Raw genomic sequence first — 20937 nt, 5'->3', positions numbered from 1 at the left:
GCCAAAATCTCCTGCTTTATAAGTGGAAAAGTATTCCCTTTTTGGAACACAGTGATATGAAGCACCGGAGTCTACTATCCACTCGGTATCTGCATCTCCAACATGACAGCAATCTGCATCGTGAGTGACTAAAGTCACCTCACCATCTTCTCCTGAGACTGTAGCAGATGTATTTTTGTCATTCTCCTGTCTTCGGTCTGCATTATCCTGTTTGAGTAAACGATAATTTCTTTTGAGATGACCCTCTTTACCGCAATGGTAACATTTTCTCATCTCTCTGGATTGGATCTACCACCTGACTTTACATGCCTTGGACCTCTACTCTTGCTCCGGCCCCTATTCTCTGTGACAAGGGCTTGTGAACTGGTACTGACAACATCTCTTCTTCGTAGTTCTTCATTAAGTAGTTTATTCTTTACCATAGACATCGTTTCCACACCATTTGGAGCTGAGTTACTCAATGACACCACAAGATTATCCCAGCTATCCGGTAGAGATCCCAACAGTAGGCATGCTTGCATCTCGTCTTCTAAGGACATACCGCTAACTGCTAACTCAGTTACGAGTCCTTCAAAATCGTTCAGGTGTTTTGTAATTGATCGTCCCTCTGACAGCTTCAAGTTCATGACTTTACGCATCATGAAGACTTTTCCTTGAGCATTTGTAGCCTCGTACATATTCTCTAATTTCTTCCAGAGAACTTGGGGATCTTTTTCATTTCTCACATGGTTGTACAGGCTAGCATCTATCCATTGGCGTATTGTACCCAATGTCTGCTTTTTTAATTTCTCCCACTGCCTTTCTTTCATTTCTTCCGGCTTTATACTGTCACTTTCAATTGGATCATACAGATCTTTGCAATTGAGGTAGTCCTTCATTCTGGATTTCCACATTGAATAATTTGAATCCGTCAATTTGATCATTGCCCCGTCGTTAGCCATGTCAAATTCTGAATCTGACAAAATTTCACTATTCACGAAATTCACTATTTACGTGAATAGTAACTTTGACAGAATTTACCAACCAAAGGCTCTGATACCAGTTGTTGGGATTCTAACTGATCCCGAGTGGGGCCCGCGGAAAAATACTCCAATAATTATTTATTGGATATTGACGATCGAATCCACCAGAAATAATAATCACGGTAAAAATTAAATAATTACCGTAAATATCTGACGGGCGTTGACTCCGCCAAAAATAATTAACCTGCTCTCCTACAAAATAAAACTTGTAAATATGGTGAGAAGGGTCGAACCCTAGGGATTAGCTTTGTCGAAAATAAACCAGAACTGAAAATAAAATTAAAAATAGATATTGAAACGGGGGAATTTAATAATCGAACTAAACGAATTAAAATTAAATCAAAGAAATAAATGCAATAAAATTAAAAATTGAACCTGAACAATTGATAGTAAATTCAGCCAAGGCATACCGCGGTTCGAAGATTTGATTCGAGTGATCATTGATTCAAGATTAATTCCTTAATTCATATTACAGACAAGTTATAGCCAGAAAGAACGTTAACCCAACCAATTCTACCGTAGGAATAGGTTGCTAAGATACGATCTAATAACAAACCCTAATTAACTAGCAATCCTAAGTACGACGAAGGATTTAACTGTTAACCGCTTTAAAATCTAATAGAACCTTGCCCAGATTAACAGAAACTACGAGCATCCGTTTAAATCTGATTATATTCTTTCTTAATGCAACCTAAAAAGTGTTCTACCCAATTACGTTATATTAATTACTACTGCATCAACCTAACCAAACAATTACGGATTTGATTATGCCGAATAGCTATGGAAATTTCTACCAAACAACATAACGGGCCCTGTTAATTCATTCAATAGAATTTCGCTAGGGGATATATTTTCCCAATAAATCACAGAAAGAATATGAATGCAATAGAATAAAGAAATCCAATTAAGTTCAATATAATCTCACAATCGAAATCAAACTTCTACCTTGGTTTAGCCTTAACTGAACAGAACGTTTAGCCACACATGGCTATAGAAGAAAACATCCTCAAAAAAAATTGAAAGTCTCGGCAGAAATCTCTCAAAAATTCTGTAAAATTCGTCACAACCCTAGGGAGGCAAAAGATGGTCTACAAAAAGACCTAATTTTGACTTAAATACTCCCTAGAAAGTGGGGCCAACTAATACAATAAAAATAACCACTAAAAACTATGTCTAATATCATCATGTGGCTGCAAAACGTGCTAGGATTAGTTGAAGAAGTTGTGACCATCCAATAATATCACAATCAGTCCGCTGGTTTGATTTTCTGCTTAGTCTTGCCCAAGACTAAGAGCCTAACAGCTTGTATTTGTGTTACAAAATTCCAGCAGCTCCTTCCTTGCTCCAAAACATTTCAATTGTGCTCCTTTTTGCTTCATTCATATCAAATCCAACTTTTCCTAGCATAAAAACAATAAATCAAGTTAAACCACTCTTTTAAGCACAAAATAACACCAAATTAACACAAATATAACAATAAACAAAAAGTTGGATTTGCAAGTTATCAATACCAGATGAAAAATAAGAACACCGAGATTTATGTGGTTCACCCTTCAACTGTTATGGGCTACGTCCACGGGACAAAAACTCCAAATAATTCTTCTACTAAAAAATAGTAGGTACAAAAAGATATTACAAAAATAGTGGTACTCTAAGTGTTTAAACAAAAACACCCCAAAAAATTACAATCCTCACTATTTTCTCTTTTTCCCAATTTTAGGAACCCTTTCCTAAAATTATAATCTTTATTTATTTATTTTTTTTTTTTGTACATCCGTTTAAGGAGAATCAGGAGAAGGGGATGCAGTGGACGCATTAATCACGCGTCCACTTATCCCTTTTTTTTCTTTCTTTCCTTTTTTTTTTCTTTTGTTTGGCACCGTCCTCTTTGACTGCCACAAAAACGTGTTTTATTTTTTTTTATTCATTCAAACGTGTATAGATCCCACACGTTTGAATCTCTTTTTTCTTTATTTTCTTTTCAAATATACATGGGTCCCACATGTTGGAGGGACCCACAACAATTATCCCATTAGAATAGCTTCAGCCGAATCTCGAGCCCCATTAGTACTACTTTATTGGCATTTTGCCAGATTTCGTTACATAGCTTGGATTCCTCTATGCTATTGCTATTTTCTTTCATTTTACTTTCCGGGAAAATATTTTTTACTTTCATCTGGTGGCGAATTCTTTTTTCCTTGTAAGCTACTTTGATCAAAATTTATCAAATATAGTTTCGTAAACGACGTGGTTCTGTGCTTCGATGCTGATGTCTGTTCTAATTGTTGTTTTTGTTTAGAGAGGAGTTACAGTCACTGACAAAGCAAAGATGAAGACAATGTGGGGCCTTACGAGGCAAAGAATGGGTTGTGAAGGCTCCTCTGTTTCGGTAATTTAAATTATGTTTTGGTTTAATGAGATCTTTAAAATAGTTAATTAGCAACTAAGGATGTGGTTTTTATATTATGATTATTTGTTTGTATGTGTAATAATGGAGCAGCTCTTGCAAAGGATTCGTCTTGCACAATCTGCATTGCGAAACTACTCCTATGCAGCTAAGGAGGTAAACTTTTTACGATACAACATCACGAGTTGCAGCTTTTTATTTTTTTTTTAAATTTAAATTCATTTGTGTGTTTCTGCTTTTATTTCTAGCTAAAAAAGACCAGTGCTATTTTATTTTTAAGGAGAAGAACTAGAATACTAATTAGCAATGGCTTATATTGGTATTTGGCTGCATAAGTGAATGATTGAAACTTCATTTCATCTTTGTTTAGAAAAGAGCAAGATCACCGCTTTCATCGTATGCTGACCTGAGCTTTTAATATATTGCAGCACCAGTTTCATCTCACATCTTATTTGCAATATACTAATATATCCATATTGCGTTGGAACCTCTTTTAGATGACAGTAAGAGATGCTTTGAATTCTGCACTTGATGAAGAAATGTCTGCCGATCCTAAAGTTGTTTTGATGGGAGAAGAGGTAATACTGGATCAAGTTTTGTTTGCTTATTTATCTTTTTTTTTTTTTTTTTTTCCGTATACTTTGCTTACATTTTCTGTTGTATCTCAGGTTGGTGAATATCAGGGTGCATACAAGGTTAGATCTCAAAAATTGCTGTGCAATAATTTAACAATCTTTATTCAAAATTATTAACTGGTGCATTTTGGAACGGATTTATTGTCCTTTATTATGTTTGCAGAAAACACTCATATTTATAAGAGCTCTCATGTTTTTGTTTTGCTTCATCAGATTACCAAAGGGCTTTTGGAGAAGTATGGTCCTGAGAGAGTGCTCGACACCCCAATCACTGAGGTTTTTTGTTTATCCTTTAAATGTGATGTTCCAGTATTTGGTTAAACTTTATGTCATCCCTTTTCCTGATTCTTCTCATGCTAATTTATATATTGAAGATTTCTTCTTAGTGAAAAAATTTTTGGCTCATACAACTCTTTATTGAGATGTAGGCTGGCTTTACAGGGATTGCAGTTGGTGCTGCTTACCATGGTCTTAAGCCTGTCGTTGAATTTATGACATTTAACTTCTCCATGCAGGTCAGAATTCTTTAGTTGGAACATGATACATGAACCCATACATACTTCTGTACCTTAGTTTACTGTTTTTCTTTTTATTATAATTAGTTAGGCATGATTTAGTTTTAATCGGTGCCATTTCCCACTTATTATTTTATTTATTGGACTTGTTCTAACAAATTCCCGGAGACTTGTTGTCTTATTCATTTTGCAGGCCATTGATCATATTATCAATTCTGCTTCACGAGCACATTATATGTCTGGTGGTCAAATTTCTGTACCTATTGTTTTCCGCGGACCAAATGGTGCTGCTGCTGGAGTTGGTGCTCAGCATTCACAGGTACATTTTGTAAACTATAGTCTAGATGGATTTTTCTTTTTTTTTTTTTCTAGTGGTTATCATTTATGCATGATCTGTTATTTTATCTTTGTGATGTTTGATCAGGTGTTCTATAAATTGTTGAAGAGATTCATCTTTAATAGATACATATTTTGAAGGAAAGATATTGCTTATTTACTATTGCTTTTTTTTGGTTTAACGGTTTTTTTTTTTCTTTTCTGGTTCTTTATCTTTTGCTTTTGTAGTATTGACCCTACAAGTTCCAGAGCTAATAACCTACTAGCTACTTGTTTTGCTTTTCATTCCCATTTAGACATTTTTCCCTTACCATAGGTAACCAAATCTTGATTAAAATCTGGCGTTTTATCTTAATTACTTTAACCAAACATAACCTTCATAATTCATTTGGTTGGTGACTATTAAGAGAACAGAGAGTTATATAACTCTTTCTTTTTATATTCACTGACAAGAACTCAGGAGTAGAATTTTGTTGTTAAAAGGAGAAAGCAGTAGTGAAATGAAAGGATGGATTTGAACCTGAAAAATATAGACCTAAGCAAGCAAAATAAAGTAAAAAGGCCAATACAACACGCAGCAAACCCTAACTATATTGGCGATGTAGGGGGAAAAATAAGTTATTAAAGAATTCCAACTTTTTTTCTATAAAATTGTAATTTTGAGCCACTTGAGTTTTAGCCTCTAAATTGACTGGGCCTTGGCCTTTTGTCCAAAACTATATTGATTGATCTTTATCTGCTTTTGAATAGAAAATGCTGTTTTTACAAGAAGCTGCTGCATGGCACCCAATTTTTGTATATGTGAAATGTAAATGTGATTTGGGTTTACCCATATGAAAACGTTTACGAACTTTTTGTTGAATTCTTGAAAATTCATTCATGTCAGCATTAGCTCACCATTGGTAAATTGTTGACGAAGACCACCGACAATAGCCCATAATTCTTCGCTTGGCTTCTTGGCCATATTTAGAATAGTTTGCTTTGCATGGATATGGCTCTTCATGGCTTAGCAAGATGAGAGGTGACATGGCGTAAAGCTTATTCTTCTCTTCACCTGCATTTTGTTTCCTTTTTATGAGTTGCTATTTGTTATTTGGTGAGTTATCTGAGTGAGAGCGAGTCAGTGAGTTGGTTAGTTTTGGGTGTATTTGGGTTTTTGATTAGAGAGATTAGTTTGAGTATTTCATTATCTCATCTCCAATTAGAAAAATTTTCTGTTATTGTCTTCACCATGGATGTAAGCTCAAAGCCAAACCCCATAAATTATTATGTCTTATTATTTTCTCCAGTTTATTTGTTGTCTATTATTTTGCCTAAACAAGACTTCGATTTTCTTTTTCCTTTTCGTACGGGAAATTTTTTTGAGAGAATACTTTTTTGGTCATAGCCTACTTGTGGGTGATCGCTTCAGGGACCTGAAAATTCAACTCCCAAATTAGATGGAATAGAAATATATTTTGAAGTTTTTTCTTCTTTTCATGAGTTTTTGGGACTGTTATGCAATGCTCTGGATTGTTCTTCCAGAATTCCAGTTGTAGAATTTGTCTGCAAGGGGGGAAGTTTGAATTTTTGAGAACAGTCATCTAATCTATGTGATACAGATTGTACCATCTATTTTTTAGGGAGTGTACTGCTATTTTAAGAAAGTTCTTTTTTTTAATTGGAAAAAGGTTGACATGGCATGGATCTGTGACTTTCTGTACACAAGCAACTGCTGGACAATCTAAGCTCTTTTTTCTTGTTAAGCAGTGTTATGCAACTTGGTTTGGTTCTTGCCCTGGTTTGAAGGTGCTAGCTCCATATTCATCAGAAGATGCTCGAGGTCTGCTAAAGGCTGCTATAAGGGACCCTGACCCAGTTATCTTCCTTGAAAATGAGTTATTGTGAGTAGTTAACTGAATTATGATACTGTGGACAATAATTTTTGCAATATGAATAGCCTGTTACGGTTGAGTCAATATCCTTGATGTCAATCTTGTGTCACAGATATGGTGAGAAATTTCCACTTTCACCAGAAGCTCTTGATTCCACTTTCTGCCTTCCAATCGGGAAAGCTAAGGTGCTCTTAAATATCCTTTGTGCTATTCTTGTTCTTCTAAATAACAAGTTCCTATTATCGGCTTTTGACAGATAGAACAAGAAGGAAAGGATGTAACTATTACGGCATTCTCAAAGATGGTTGGCCTTGCTCTTAAGGTTTGTAGCCCTAGTGAAATTGTAGTGAATGAATGTGCAGATGACTGTAATGACTATTTCTTCAAATTTATATTGCAACTTTTTCAGCCTAATCTTTTCAATCTAACTAAAAACTCACAATATTTAGGCAGCTGAGATGCTTGCTAAGGAAGGAATTAGCGCGGAGGTAACCAATACTAATTTTACTTTCCAGTTTCCATAACTAAATATGACTGCCTGATTTCAGAAAGTTAGATGGTCTTGGTCTCTTTTTAAAGAGAAACTGTTTCTATGATATTGTAAGCAGGTTATAAATTTGCGTTCTATTCGGCCCCTTGATAGAGCCACAATAAATGCTTCTGTCAGGAAAACTACCAGGCTCGTTACTGTTGAAGAAGGGTTTCCGCAACATGGTGTTGGTGCTGAGATATGGTTAAACCCGTCTTCTTTTCTTTACTGCCTTCTTTCTGCATCATCTTTTGCTTATAGTATTTACATGATCTCCTACGATTTTCAACACTTCTCACAGCACATCTGTTGTTGAAGAGAGCTTTGAGTATCTCGATGCACCTGTTGAGAGGATTGCAGGAGCTGATATTCCCATGCCTTATGCTGCAAATCTTGAGAGGATAGCTCTCCCACAGGTTCTTATTCCAAATATAACCCTTTAATTCGTTCTGTTTTATAGTATGCAATAATTGTTAACATGGAATCAATAAGCATTGATGCGGCCTTAGTAAACTGTCATGTCACTGATTTTCTGAGCCCGTCTCTCTCTCTTCCTCCCCCATTGCAGGTTGAGGATATAGTCCGAGCAGCAAAGAGGACTTGTCGATCAGTTTCAGTGTCTGCTTTTATTTGGCTTGAAGAGCTTGTTTAAGGATCTTGTATTTGATTTCATTTCAGTCTTCGTTCAGGGAACCATGCGGAATGTCTTCGGGCTTAGCTCACTCACTCTTATAGTCTTATTTAGGGAAATAAAGGGTTACAATACTTTTTTCCTTTGTCTCAGTTTATAGAGAACGGTTGTAAATTGACATAAAAAAACATTAAAGGCGTAGATTTCTTCCACAGATTAGATATGTTTCTTTGAGCCTCTTTAACTAAGTTTTAACCATACGAGCAGTCTATTGATGCAAGCACAAGTTTTCAAGGTACTAATAATCATGCGGAGCCTGAGCCTGTCAACTTTTGTGCAAGCACGTATTTCAAAGATAACCAGAATTTTATTACATCCAACCGACTGTTTTTTTTTTTTTTTTTTTTTTTTTTTTTTTAGAATTGACTTGTTTTTTTTTTAAATGTGCAAAAAGGTACAACTCGAACATACATTAGTCTCCCATCAGCACCAAATGAAATTATTGATAATATACATATACGAGCTCTCTAGCAATAGACCAATGAACATTAGAGCAATTTACCTAGTCAATAAAATCTACTTCAAAGAAAACCACTCCCATTTTAGATTGAGGAAGCACCCAATGTTTCCAAAAACTGTACAGCAAAAATGGAATTTGCACTGGCAAATTATACACAGCTACTGGGCTTCTGTCGTGAGGATTATACACCAAATACTCATATGACGATGTAAATAATAAATGGGAAACAATAATTAAAATGGAAAAGCAAAAAAGCTTTGAAGCCCTCAGGACGAAAATTGAGCAACTAATCCAAAAAAGACAACACAGCAACTCATTCTTTGTCTACCTGCGGCTGCCAAAAACCTCAGATTTACCCTTGAATAATAGATCCATTGATAGTCCTATTGAGGATGGATTAAACGGGCGGATAAACTTCCGGGATGGAGCCATATGGGGTTCTTCTTTATTGGTTTTCCTTCTTCTGGAAGGCCCCCCTGTGGCTCCAGAACTCTTAATGGATGCTGATGACTTTGAACTGAATACTGATGAATTAAAATAAGTATCTGGTGCATCAAATGATACAGGACCTTTATGTGATGTATCAATAGGATGTCCAACTGCTGCATCCTGATGGGGAGGTGGAAATTTCTCACTCTTACTCTTAGCATTTGCTTGTGTCATCACTCTCAATCTCTGGAAATTATAGGAAAAAAAAACAAATGTCCGAGTCAAAACTAACAATGAAAAACCTGGACATCCATGAACAACGAACAGGGACAGACCTAACAAGTTGATGTTTCTATTTAGCTGATTCAGTATTGATTATCCTAAGAAACTCGGGTGTTAGGTTGGGCACACATAAAGATATCACTGACCACATTTTGTAATGATGATGGAAGCATTGTAAGTTGACAAGGCCCATGAAGAGCATAGCAAATGAAATGTCAAAACACAGGCATTCTTGTAAATGGTTGTTGAAGAACCTAAATCTCAAGGTGCGAACTAATTCAACACACTGCTATTCACCTTTCTACTGGTCTAGGATGTAAAAGACAGAAATTTTTCCCACAGAGATTCAACAAGACAAAGATGAATTAGTTCAGTCAGATTAAACTTTTTTACCATCTAACGGAATAAATAACTAAATTGAAAATTAAATAAATTATCAATGAAAGAGAGAGTCTTCTACATACATCTAAGTTTGATGGAATCTCAGCATTGGCTTCTGGAGCCGGAACTGCTCTTCCAGTCCTATCACGAATTCTAACTCTTCTACCACCATCAACAACATTTGTTTTTCCACCGAGGCCTCTTTGTCTGAGAAGTAAATCATCGTAAAATTAGAGTATCATCAGTCATCAAACAGTCAAGACCATCCAAAACAAATACAGTAGGCATGAAGAAAGAATAAACGAACCTTCTTGCTTCCTCTTCTCTCAACTTCACATCCAATTCTTTGCTGGGAGGATATTTGGGCAAACTTGATGGCTCGCAAGCATAAGGTTCAGTGGTAAAGAACTGTGGTTAGAAAGCAAATGGCATATTAAAATCCCAAGACATATTAAAAATCATTTCACATATTAGTTTGAGGACGTTAACATCAAGCCATTTCAAGTCAAAAAGAATGCAAGACTTGTTTAGCAAAAACACTTCCAAAGGATCAAATTCCATTGCAAGCACATGTCAGAACTTTTCAAGATAAACCAACAAGTATTAGTTTGTCAAATTTGCATGATATAAGGCTATCTTGAGCCGTGTGTTCATGGGCCGGTTAGCTCAGTCAAAATCACTTACTGCACTATTTAGAGCCGTTGTCGCAGTGCCACGGTTGTCAGGATCAATTGCAAGAAGAGTTTCAATTAAAGGCATAGAAGAAGGTGGGAAATCCTTGAAGGTCTCTGCTATACAGCGTTTGTATGGCTGCTGAGGTTTAAAAAGTGTTGCATTTGGCAGTTTTGACTTCTTCCAGTATTCCTCTGATGGAGAACCACATAACTTAAATATCTTGTGCAGTTGTTCGACCTAAGCAGGAAAACAAATGAAAGGCAAGTCAAAGGTGAACCTGCTAACTATAAGACAGAACATTAAAGAAAATACAATAATGGAAAAACAAACTGGTAACACGACCAAATCAAATTAAAATCAATATAAATTCCAGAACCAACATGAATAGAAAGTTTCCACAATGACAGAAATGACTGGAAGATGTTATTATATACTCAGTTTCTACACCAAGAGTTCCCTGGAAAAATTCCAGGACTAATAGAAAAACAAAAACTATTTTAATAATTTTTGTCCAATACAAGTACGACGGCCATTTACAGTTGAAAAAGCTAAACGTTTTCAGAGGTAACTATTCTCAAATCCTTCTTTTCCCTCTTGCCTCATGTAGCTAGATCTAGAGAATGAATCCTTATATAGCATCAAAATCTCAAATCAATAAGTTCATCAATGCAATCATGTTCACATGCATACTCTATTGAAGTGACAGAAGTCCCATTCAAGAAGCAATGCATGAGAGAGACCACAGATTTCAAAGAGCATAGAACTATTCAAGAAATAAGCAGTACTCAATATTGATGTTGCATAAGGATTCCAGCAGTAACAAGTAATGGTATCATCACTTGACCATGATAAACAAATCCGAATAGAAATTATTTACCCGATAAAGAAGATCGAAACAATACCTCTGTCCGTCCTGGCATTATTGGCTTCCCAGCAAGTAGCTCTGCCAAAATGCAGCCAGCACTCCAAAGGTCAACACCGACACCATAATGAGTGGCCCCTAGCAGAAGCTCAGGAGGACGGTACCAGAGAGTGACAACTCGACTGGTCATCGGAACCTTATGCTCGGGGTCAAAGAAGGTAGCTAGTCCAAAATCAGCAATTTTTAGAACTCCTTCATTGTCAATAAGCAGATTGGAGCCCTTGATATCCCGATGCAAGACACCTCGATTGTGGCAATGCTCAAGGCCAGATAGCAATTGCTTCATGTAGCATTTGATCTGCAAAGGAGCATAATCAAGAAACATATCGGTCAATCAAATGATCCATCCTTGCTTATGTTAACCTTGAGAGCAGATACAATTGGCAAAGTCGAAATAGACAATATCCAACAAAGGGATTATATAAAAATGGCTGTTTTATTTCAGCAAGAAAATGTATAAGGCCATTGATTATACTTTGAGTTGGGCATCTTATTTGGCAGACTTTTCAATTTAAAAAAAAATCCAAAATTCAGTCCCATCAATCTTTCTACAGTTTATTTAGAAGTTTTTAAAAAACTTGTTTTTTTTCTGTCACTCTATTTAGCTCTTTGGTCATTGAACCAAATAGAAAAATATATTTTAGTTTTAATTAATGAACTCACTTCAAGAACTATGAGATTACATATACAAATATCAATTAAAATTAAAAACGCACCTCTTACATTTGGTACATCCATTAAGAAATTGCCTCCTGATTAATAGCTCCAAAACCAAGCCATAATCAACAATACGAGGTGCAAACTTATCTCAACAATTGATCAAACTTTTGATTTAAAAATAAATTTTTTGTCACTTTATTTACATAACTAACTTACATAAGGATCATGAGTTGTATATTTTCATTCATTATATCTTTTATTTGAAATATATTAATTGTCGCGTAATAGTTTGTAGTCTCAATTTTTAATTTTTATCAATCAACATATCTAAAAAATATTTTATCCAGAAAGAGTTCTAATGATAAGACATTCTATTTACTTTCTTCCAGTCATAATAAGTAAATCTACCATATATTATATTTCTAGACACTATATCTTTAACTAGGTTGAGTTATAAGTTTAATTAGTTAAATTACTTAAGAGTATTTGTCTTTATATTTAGCTTATTTTATGTTTTATAATTAAAAAGGCTGAAAAATTAATTCCAATTGTTAGTGGGTTCTCAATTTGTCCTGCCAAATTTGGTCATCCATTGATCATAGAGGCATACTTTGCAAAGCATTCTTATTTGATTCAACAACAGGTAATATATCAGTTAACCACATACTAAATATCAATATATCATACCAACTCTTTTACATAATGGATGGTCAAGATTAGCTCTCATACATCCAAAGACCATTATTCTCCAGAAACCAATGATTCTGGATCACCATACTATTAGCCTAACTTGGGTAATACAAAATGGGCATGGGCCCAATTGCCTCCAGGAAGGTCTTGTATTAACATCAAAGCTCTCAACAAGAAAAACAAAAAAACTAAAAAGAGACAACCGTAGCCACATAATCTCAAAAGGCCTAGTTAGGCAAAAAGAGTAAAGTGCACTACACATCCAAAAACTAAAAAACAGCCCTGAATAGCGAGAAAATCTTAGGTGAACTAGCTCTTTGCGTGGCATAAAGACTAAACAATAGTAATTGGCTATATCAATAAAACGGTTACAACAATACAATGACAACAACCATGGAAGATGTTCTTAGTAATTTACAATTTATCACATAGGCTGCATATGGTAATTTCTTAACTAATGTAGTAGGTCATTATTGGTTAGCCTACCATCCTATGTGGCAAACTCATTCCACATAAGAATTTCTCCTGGAAAGCATATGTCCAAAGCCATCCACACCAACAAACTTACCCCACAAATACCATAAAAGTCTACCTTACTCCAACAAACCCCAATTAATAAATTTATATATAAACCAACAAGAAAACATAAATTACTCTGATTCTTGATCAATCAGTTAAAGAATGTACCTGAGCCTCAGTGAACTTGACTCCCTGGCGAGCTGCTAGACCGGCGAGATCATGATCCATGTACTCAAAAACCAAGTAAAGGCTACACGACATTCTTGAAGTAACCAAACCTTCTAGCTTAAGCACATTGGGGTGATCTAATCCTCTCAAAACAAGAATCTCCCTTGCCATGAATTTTACACTCTCTGGCTCTAAATTATCGAACCTTACCTTCTTTAAAGCGACTATCTTCCCTGTTATTAGATCCCTCGCTTTATATACATTGCTATATGTTCCTTGACCAATCTAATTAAGACAAAATAATAACTATCACCAATGTTAATCTCACATGATATTAATTGCTAAAAGAAAAAATTCCTGTTCTTTTTCTGTAAATCTTTTTTTTTTTTTTTGGTTACCTTGTCAAGCTTCTCGAAGGTGTTAGCCCGACGAGGAATCCAGTCACCGATTGCATCACCGGCGACCGCCATTAGCCACGAAGGCCAACCTTGCTGGTTCACGAGCACAGACTCCGGCCGTGGCCTCCGTCGCTCCGGCACCAGAACATCCGACTGCAAATCATTGTTGTGTCTAGCCTTTTGCCTCTGCGTCACCTCCTTCTTAGCCCTGACTGCGTTAACAGCTCTGGAAACTATGACTGAAGGTTCGTCGGAGCTCCGTCCACGGTTAGGAGATCCATCTTTGCTCCGGCCGTCACCGGACTTCGTCTTGCCGATGACGCAACCCATTTTCAGGCGTTTGCGCGTTTTGTATACATGAGAACAGAAGTATTAGTATTATTCCGGCGTCGGAAAACCGCTACAACTAACCTTTAAACCTTCGCCCACAAACGACACCGTTCCGGACAAAAAAAAAAAAAAAAAAAAGCAGCTACAAAGATGGATAGAGAAAGAGTTGGCTGCTTAACGGAGAGTACACGAAACAAAGGACAGATTTATAGCAGCTAGAGATTAGACTTTTATTACTCGCAAAGCTTTTTAGAGGGAGAATGAAGAGAGAGACTTTAGCCCGCGAAGGCTGCAAGGTAGCTTAGTCTATGCAGAGGAGTCACTGAGGATACTGAGAGTGAGCCTTGGCCATCAAAAGAACGAGGCATGAAGTTTGTGAATAATAACAGAATTGCCATAGTGATGAGCTGTCCCTTGTCAGGGCTCAATGAACTATGAAGGCAAGATTTTTATACTGAGCTACTTAGATTTTACAAATGACGTCATTGGCTGAAATTTTAAAGAGTCAAACAGAAAAAATAAGAAAAAAATTTACTTTTGGGGGTTGTTATGTTAAGGACACTGCCCTAGTGCCCTTCCTTTCTTCTTCTTTCTACACAGAAAGAAAGCATAGGGTCTTTTAATAAAGGGTAGGGTCACAAGAGCCACGGATTGAATAAGCAAGTCTTAAAGGATGATGTCTTTCATGCATTGTTTGGTCTCCTCCAAAAAGTAGTGTACCATTTGGAGCCACTCTCTTGGATTTGTGGCCCTTGCAAAGGGCATCTTGACACGAAGAAATTAGGAGTTTAGATATACTATTTTGTTATTAAATGTGATCTATAAATTGCATTTTTGATTCTTATATCAAAGCATAGATAAATGACAATTACCTTAAAGACTAATGATTCAGTCTAAATTATTACCAATTAATTAGACTTTTTTTTTGAAGGGATTAATTAGACTTTAATTAATAGTATTTACGACTTAAGATCTTATAGGTTTGATATACATTATTGTGCATAACTGAGTTGTACAATGTGACACCATTTACATTAATTTCTAGCATTGAAAGTTTCTGTACATTTATTAGGGACCACAAATTTTTTCCAGTCAAATTTTCGATCCAATACAAAAACAGACCATCCCATTCAGAAACACAAGAGCCAATTCCACCTACCATAATTAAATCAACTACCCTTAAATTTTTCCTTCTTTCATTTTTTTACTATCCATATACGCATTTTACCCCAGCTAATGAGTAAAAATTAAAAAATGAGTCTTTGGAAAATAATTTACTTTTTTTATCATGATCTGATTAAGTTAATATTAATTTTCAAATGCATAAACTGACTATATAATGTGTCTTTAAACTTATTAGAATATGAGATATATTCGTTTTTAATAAATTTTTAAATAAAATGGAATAAAAATTGTTTTGATTTTATTAATTTTTGGATTTTACATTAATATTTTTTAAATATAAAACTGATTTCGTTTCAAAGTTATATTATTTCTCTCTTTTGTTTAGTTAGAAATCATCTTTCCATTTGAGCTAGATACCATTTAGACAAAAAGCATTTCATGAATCTCAAAGCAAACACACAACACATGCACATAAATTAGGATTTCTTCCAAAAGATTTTTATTTTTTATTTTTTATTTTCCTAAAGAATAAATAACAGAATAAGCACGTGTGAGAGCAATATTCACGATTAATATTAAAGTCTAATTATAATAAGATGCGTGCCTCTCGTCCTTAGCAACGAATAAATTCTCATCCTTTACTTGAAATTGTTCCAAGGAATTTTAAATTTTTATTTATAAATGAATATTCGTTTTTAAATTAATTGTTTATTTTGCTTTAAATTATAATTTATTGACTTTAACAGCATCAATCATGGTTAAATTTGGATTTTTTTTTTTATGAAATTTGTCTTGATAGAATTAATTAAGATAATTAGTTATTTAATTAACACCAGTTGGATAGAGACAAATTTGTTTAATTTTGACTTTTACAATTCAAAATGTTAAAAACAATTTCAGCAACACAATTTGATTAGTGGAAATTGAGATTTATTTTTATTAAAAGTTTTATTGGGGAGGGTTAGTGAATTGACCCAAACATATTGAATTTTAGATTGGAGAATTAAAAGTGACTTGCAAGAATGATGAGTTAAAAGAAAAAAAGAATTGAAAGGGAGAGTTTGATTTTAGAGGCAAAGTTGCAATCGACAAAGGTCAATGTGTCAAAACTTCCAGAATTGAAATTCTCAAACACGTTAGTTTGAACGTGTTGAATTTCCAATCCGGTTGCCTTTCATTCACTTATTTAATGGCCTCCTTCAATGACTCTGTGTCTCTTTTTTATTGTTATTATTTTTTTAATGGTTGATAAAATGTCGTGGTCTTTATTTTTTTTATTTTTTAATTTGTCTTTCCCATATTTACCATTATTTTCTGAATATTCTTAGAAAATATCGCCTTAATTTCAAATTCGTGCTATTATATTTTTATATTTGAGGAACAAACATCAAAATATAGTAGTATATAATAATCTTTTTAAGAACAAGTTATATATATATATATATATATATATATAATAAATATTTGTAAAACAACTTAGGGGTGGATATTTTATGAGTGATGTAAACACTTCCCCTTGGATGAATGGTAACACAAATGTTTTATATCTATGGAAAAAGGAAAAAGAAAAGAAGTACAGATATTCCCGCAATAAATAAAATTTTCAAAACAATCACAAAACTATGTAAAATATTAGATTTGAATACTGCCAATTGTAATTTTATTAACCGTTACCTGCTAGGGCTTAAATTCCTGACATTTTGGTTCATTTTGGCTCTCATCATGCAAGATTTCTTAAATTCCTGACATTTTTTTTTTTACGATTTAAATTTAAACACAATATTTGGATTGAGTTTTACTAATCCAGGGATTAACTTATGAATGAATATTTTCATTTGGGGCTAATTTGCAAATTCTAGAAATCATAAGTATTATTGTGTTATATGTAATACGACATCGTTTCAATTCCCGTCTTCAGTCTCCAATCGAAAACTTGGCCAAAAAGCCAGAAGACGATCAAAAACTTTGGCCGTCGCAGGTTTAATCACTCACTCACTTTCTTCCTGTCTGGCTCGATCGCTTGCTCGCTCGCTCACTCTTCGTCCGCAAAATCCATCTCTCAGAAAACATCAGGTAAAGTGTTGCTTATGTTTCCGCATCAGTGTTTTCACTTTAGTTTGATGAAATGGTTCCATACCATCGAAACCCTTTTTTTCCCCCTTTTCTTTTATTCACATATCTAGTCTCAATATCGATGCTTCAGATTTGATATTCCATGCGATCTTTTATAACCCGTTTGTGAGTTCCGTTCAATTTACACTGGATTGTGTATTCTATTGGTAGTAGATCGCTCCGATTAATCCTTGATTTCCCCCCCCCCCCAATAGTTTTCACCTGTTTAGTCCGTTTGATTTTTTTTTTTTCGAATTTTTGTTAATTTTATAATTTAAATCTTCGTGTTTATTGCATTAATACATTGTGGAATTACTTAATTTTGGAGTTACAAATATTGCCGGGTGATTGAGATAGCGAATTTGGTTGCCCAGGAAGAATGTGGTTTATGCATTTTGCAAATCATGCAATCTTTATCTAGCTTTCATCTGCTGGAAGTTGTTTTGGTTAATTAGTGTTTCGGCATCTCAATGTTTTTGAGTTTATTACCTGGATTAGTTCTCCGATACTAGTCATGAATGCTGGTCATGAAAAAGCATTTTTCTTAAAGCTAAGGAATCAATCTCATTGTATTTTTTTTGCTGTGACCACCATTATTCTAGTGTATACTGAATGTTCGAGAACTGAATCTTTGGGCATTAACTTGGTCTTGCAGATTACAGACGGATCCCAAATGATATTGAGTAATTAATGCACTAATCTTAACCAATTCTGTTAGCACTGCACTTTGAAATTTCTGGCCGAAAAACTTTGCTATCAATTTCTATCAAGTTTGGCTTGGGCTGAGTTTAACAGCTAGAAAAATTTAAGATTGTTGTGAACTGTAAATGCATCCGCTTTGCAATTGAAGCACTAATTAGTTTGCTAGTTCAATTATATTCTCGGAAGTGCATGCACTTAAATTCTTAGCTTTCTCATTTGATTACCTATAAAGTCTTTTTAAACTTCCAAAGGCCAAATTCTTAGAATTGTTCCAATTATCTTATTTGAATTTCTTGAGTTGCTTTTGTGATGATAAATAATGGAGCACTCGAGTGATGTGATGGGCAATAAAGACAATGAATATCTAGTTCCTGATTTGTTGTCTTGGCATAGTTTTTCTTTAAATTATTATTATATGAACACTTAGATTCACCTTGAAAGGAAAGAAATAGATCTATTTTGGCCATTTCTTTGCATATGTGCACGCAGTAGTGTACCTTTTCCAGCTGACTTGACTGTTTTCTTTATGTTTAGTGTATAAGATAAAATGTCTCGAAGATACGATAGCCGCACGACAATCTTCTCCCCTGAAGGTCGTCTATACCAAGTGGAGTATGCAATGGAGGCCATTGGAAATGCAGGTACTGCAATTGGGATATTGGCAAAAGATGGGGTTGTTTTGGTTGGTGAAAAAAAGGTCACTTCTAAACTCCTTCAGACTTCAACATCAACTGAGAAAATGTACAAGATTGATGACCATGTAGCATGTGCTGTGGCTGGCATAATGTCCGATGCCAACATCCTCATCAACACTGCTAGAGTTCAAGCCCAGCGCTACACTTTTGCCTACCAGGAACCGATGCCTGTCGAACAGCTTGTGCAATCTCTTTGTGATACGAAGCAAGGTTACACACAGTTTGGTGGGCTCCGTCCCTTTGGTGTTTCATTTCTTTTTGCAGGGTGGGATAAAAATTTTGGTTTCCAGCTTTACATGAGTGATCCTAGTGGAAACTACGGTGGATGGAAGGCTGCAGCTGTTGGAGCAAACAACCAGGCAGCACAGTCAATGTTGAAGCAGGACTACAAAGATGATATCACAAGAGAGGAGGCAGTTCAGCTTGCACTTAAGGTGCTGAGCAAGACAATGGACAGTACAAGTCTCACTTCTGATAAGCTCGAACTAGCTGAGGTCTTTCTCCTGCCCACTGGAGAAGTTAAGTACCAGGTTCGTTCACCAGACTCTCTGACTAGGTTGTTAGTGAAGTCTGGAGTTACCCAACCTCCTGCTGAGGCTGCTTAGGTAAGTTTCAGCAGTAATTTGGTAGGTGTATGTCGTTTTGAGTACTTATGCAACTTTTTCTCAAAAGACGATCTTGCTTTGGTTGGACAAATTCAATATTGAACTCTCATGTTTGATCTGGGGTATAAGGCTGATGATATCTAAGATCTGATTGAATTTCTGTGAACAAATGTTATTTTGGTGTCCTTATGCATTCTCTTTGGAAAGCCTTGGTTGTGCATTCACTTTCACATATATGCTTTCTTGATCACTATCATGCTTGTATCCAATGATTTTAATTTATCGCTATTCATGATTGAGTGTTCTTATAGATGCGCTCCAATGTGAAATTAAGTTATTTTTTGATTGATGATAATGAGACATGGATGACAACAGTGGTACTAGGGCATTAAACAACAGCTCAATTACGGGGAAAAGGTCAAAAAGTATTGGAAGGGTCCATCAAGTGGTCTTTTATTATTCCAATTAGTCAGTTTCTCTATTAATAAAAAATACAAATATAAATTATAGGAATAGATTGACATTGGAAAAATAGAAAAATAATACGAGAAAAAGACAGGTATATAAAAATACTTGTAAGATGTTTACACACACTGTTCTTCCAAGAATATTTCTTATTTATGTGAATATGATTTTTTGGGGACAAAACTATTCAACCAAATCCAGTCAATGTGTCAAAACATTCAAGTCTAAAAAATGCAGTGTTTACTATTTAGGTAGGTGGCGTTGAATATTCATTGCCTTTTATTTTCTGCTGCCCTCCTTAAATGACTCTCTCATCTTTCTCTTCTCAACACCAACTGTATTATACTCCTTTCACCTGGTAGTTGCTTTACATTCGGTTTGCTGAAAAGTAAAAGAATGCTCTATCTTATGAAACCGACAAGAGAAAAAATAAGCTGAGAAATAAGATTTCAACTTAAAACAACCCGACCATTCTATTGTAGTAAAAGTAAGAACAGCTTATCATTCATAGGATTTAATCTTATACTGTGTCAAATGTGAGCCTCTGTTTCAAGTTCTTCTCGAGGCTATAAATTGCTTATATTATAGTCAGTAGTTCCAAGCTTTCAATTTATTGAAAATTATGTTCAATCATTTATCTGATAATGAACTTAATGAGTGGTCCTGATCTGCTCTGCTCTCACAATATCAATGGAGGAACTGTCCATATCTTTCTTTTATGGTACAAATTTTTTTTGAAAACAACAAATCAAATTAAATATGGCAATTTCAGTCCTCATGTTAAAGTTGGACAAAAGCCAGAGAGTCACAACTCACAACTCACAAGCATGCAAAGTATCCAAAGCAAAATAATTGCGAGTGAAGGGGTCACCTTAATTAATTTAGAACCAACATATGTCATTTTTTTATTGGCTATTTTCTCTTCTTGTGGATAGGTGAACCTTCAAGGCCCTTGTCTTATATTTCCCTTTTAACATTGGAAGAAAAATAAAGAATTTGCTATTCCTATCGCCCAACATCCATTTTCTCACTCTCTACAAGTTCTTTGCTGCTTGCAACTTTGAGATTGTTATATATAAAACCATAATACATTGTTGAGCTAGCGTAGAAAGGGCTAAGAATTGGAAGTTGAAAGTTAAAAATGGGCTGCTGCTCAGATGCAGATGAAATATTGATGCCACTGGTGCTAGCTTTAGTCTTGGCGATGATGATCTTCCTCGTCTGTCAACCTCCTCCTCCAAGAAGAGCTACTGGTTGTTACTGCTCTTGAGTTGTGTTAAGACACATTCTTGTAAGAAAATATATATATA

The 20937-nt window shown here is 35.1% G+C and overlaps 3 protein-coding genes across 3 annotated transcripts; 2 read left to right on the top strand and 1 right to left on the bottom strand.

The window, feature by feature from the left end:
• Nucleotides 1-3063: 3063 nt before the first annotated feature.
• Nucleotides 3064-8163, top strand: MAB1 (Transketolase family protein). Its single transcript, XM_012235235.4, has 15 exons — nt 3064-3222; nt 3322-3411; nt 3523-3585; nt 3927-4007; nt 4098-4124; nt 4278-4340; nt 4493-4579; nt 4773-4898; nt 6665-6798; nt 6902-6974; nt 7046-7111; nt 7239-7277; nt 7398-7522; nt 7620-7734; nt 7887-8163. The coding sequence occupies exons 2-15, from the start codon at nt 3352-3354 to the stop codon at nt 7968-7970; spliced, it is 1143 nt and encodes a 380-aa protein (XP_012090625.1). The 5' UTR covers nt 3064-3222; nt 3322-3351; the 3' UTR covers nt 7971-8163.
• Nucleotides 8164-8529: 366 nt separating this feature from the next.
• Nucleotides 8530-14470, bottom strand: LOC105648747 (Protein kinase superfamily protein). The gene is made up of 7 exons (XM_012235234.4): nt 13594-14470; nt 13196-13480; nt 11139-11456; nt 10246-10473; nt 9869-9969; nt 9645-9768; nt 8530-9144 (listed from the first exon to the last, which is right to left on the bottom strand). The coding sequence occupies exons 1-7, from the start codon at nt 13921-13923 to the stop codon at nt 8794-8796; spliced, it is 1737 nt and encodes a 578-aa protein (XP_012090624.1). The 5' UTR covers nt 13924-14470; the 3' UTR covers nt 8530-8793.
• A 2510-nt stretch (nt 14471-16980) lies between these two features.
• Nucleotides 16981-19368, top strand: PAC1 (20S proteasome alpha subunit C1). Its single transcript, XM_012235233.3, has 2 exons — nt 16981-17121; nt 18397-19368. Exon 2 carries the CDS (start codon nt 18410-18412, stop codon nt 19160-19162), a length of 753 nt encoding a protein of 250 aa, XP_012090623.1. The 5' UTR covers nt 16981-17121; nt 18397-18409; the 3' UTR covers nt 19163-19368.
• Nucleotides 19369-20937: the final 1569 nt, after the last annotated feature.

This window comes from Jatropha curcas, chromosome 10 (genome assembly GCF_041381405.1).
Source record: "Jatropha curcas cultivar XTBG-Jc1 chromosome 10, XTBG_Jcur_1.0, whole genome shotgun sequence".
NCBI lineage: Eukaryota > Viridiplantae > Streptophyta > Magnoliopsida > Malpighiales > Euphorbiaceae > Jatropha > Jatropha curcas.
Note: the sequence above shows the minus strand (reverse complement) of the source record. Positions and strands in the feature narration are given on the sequence as shown.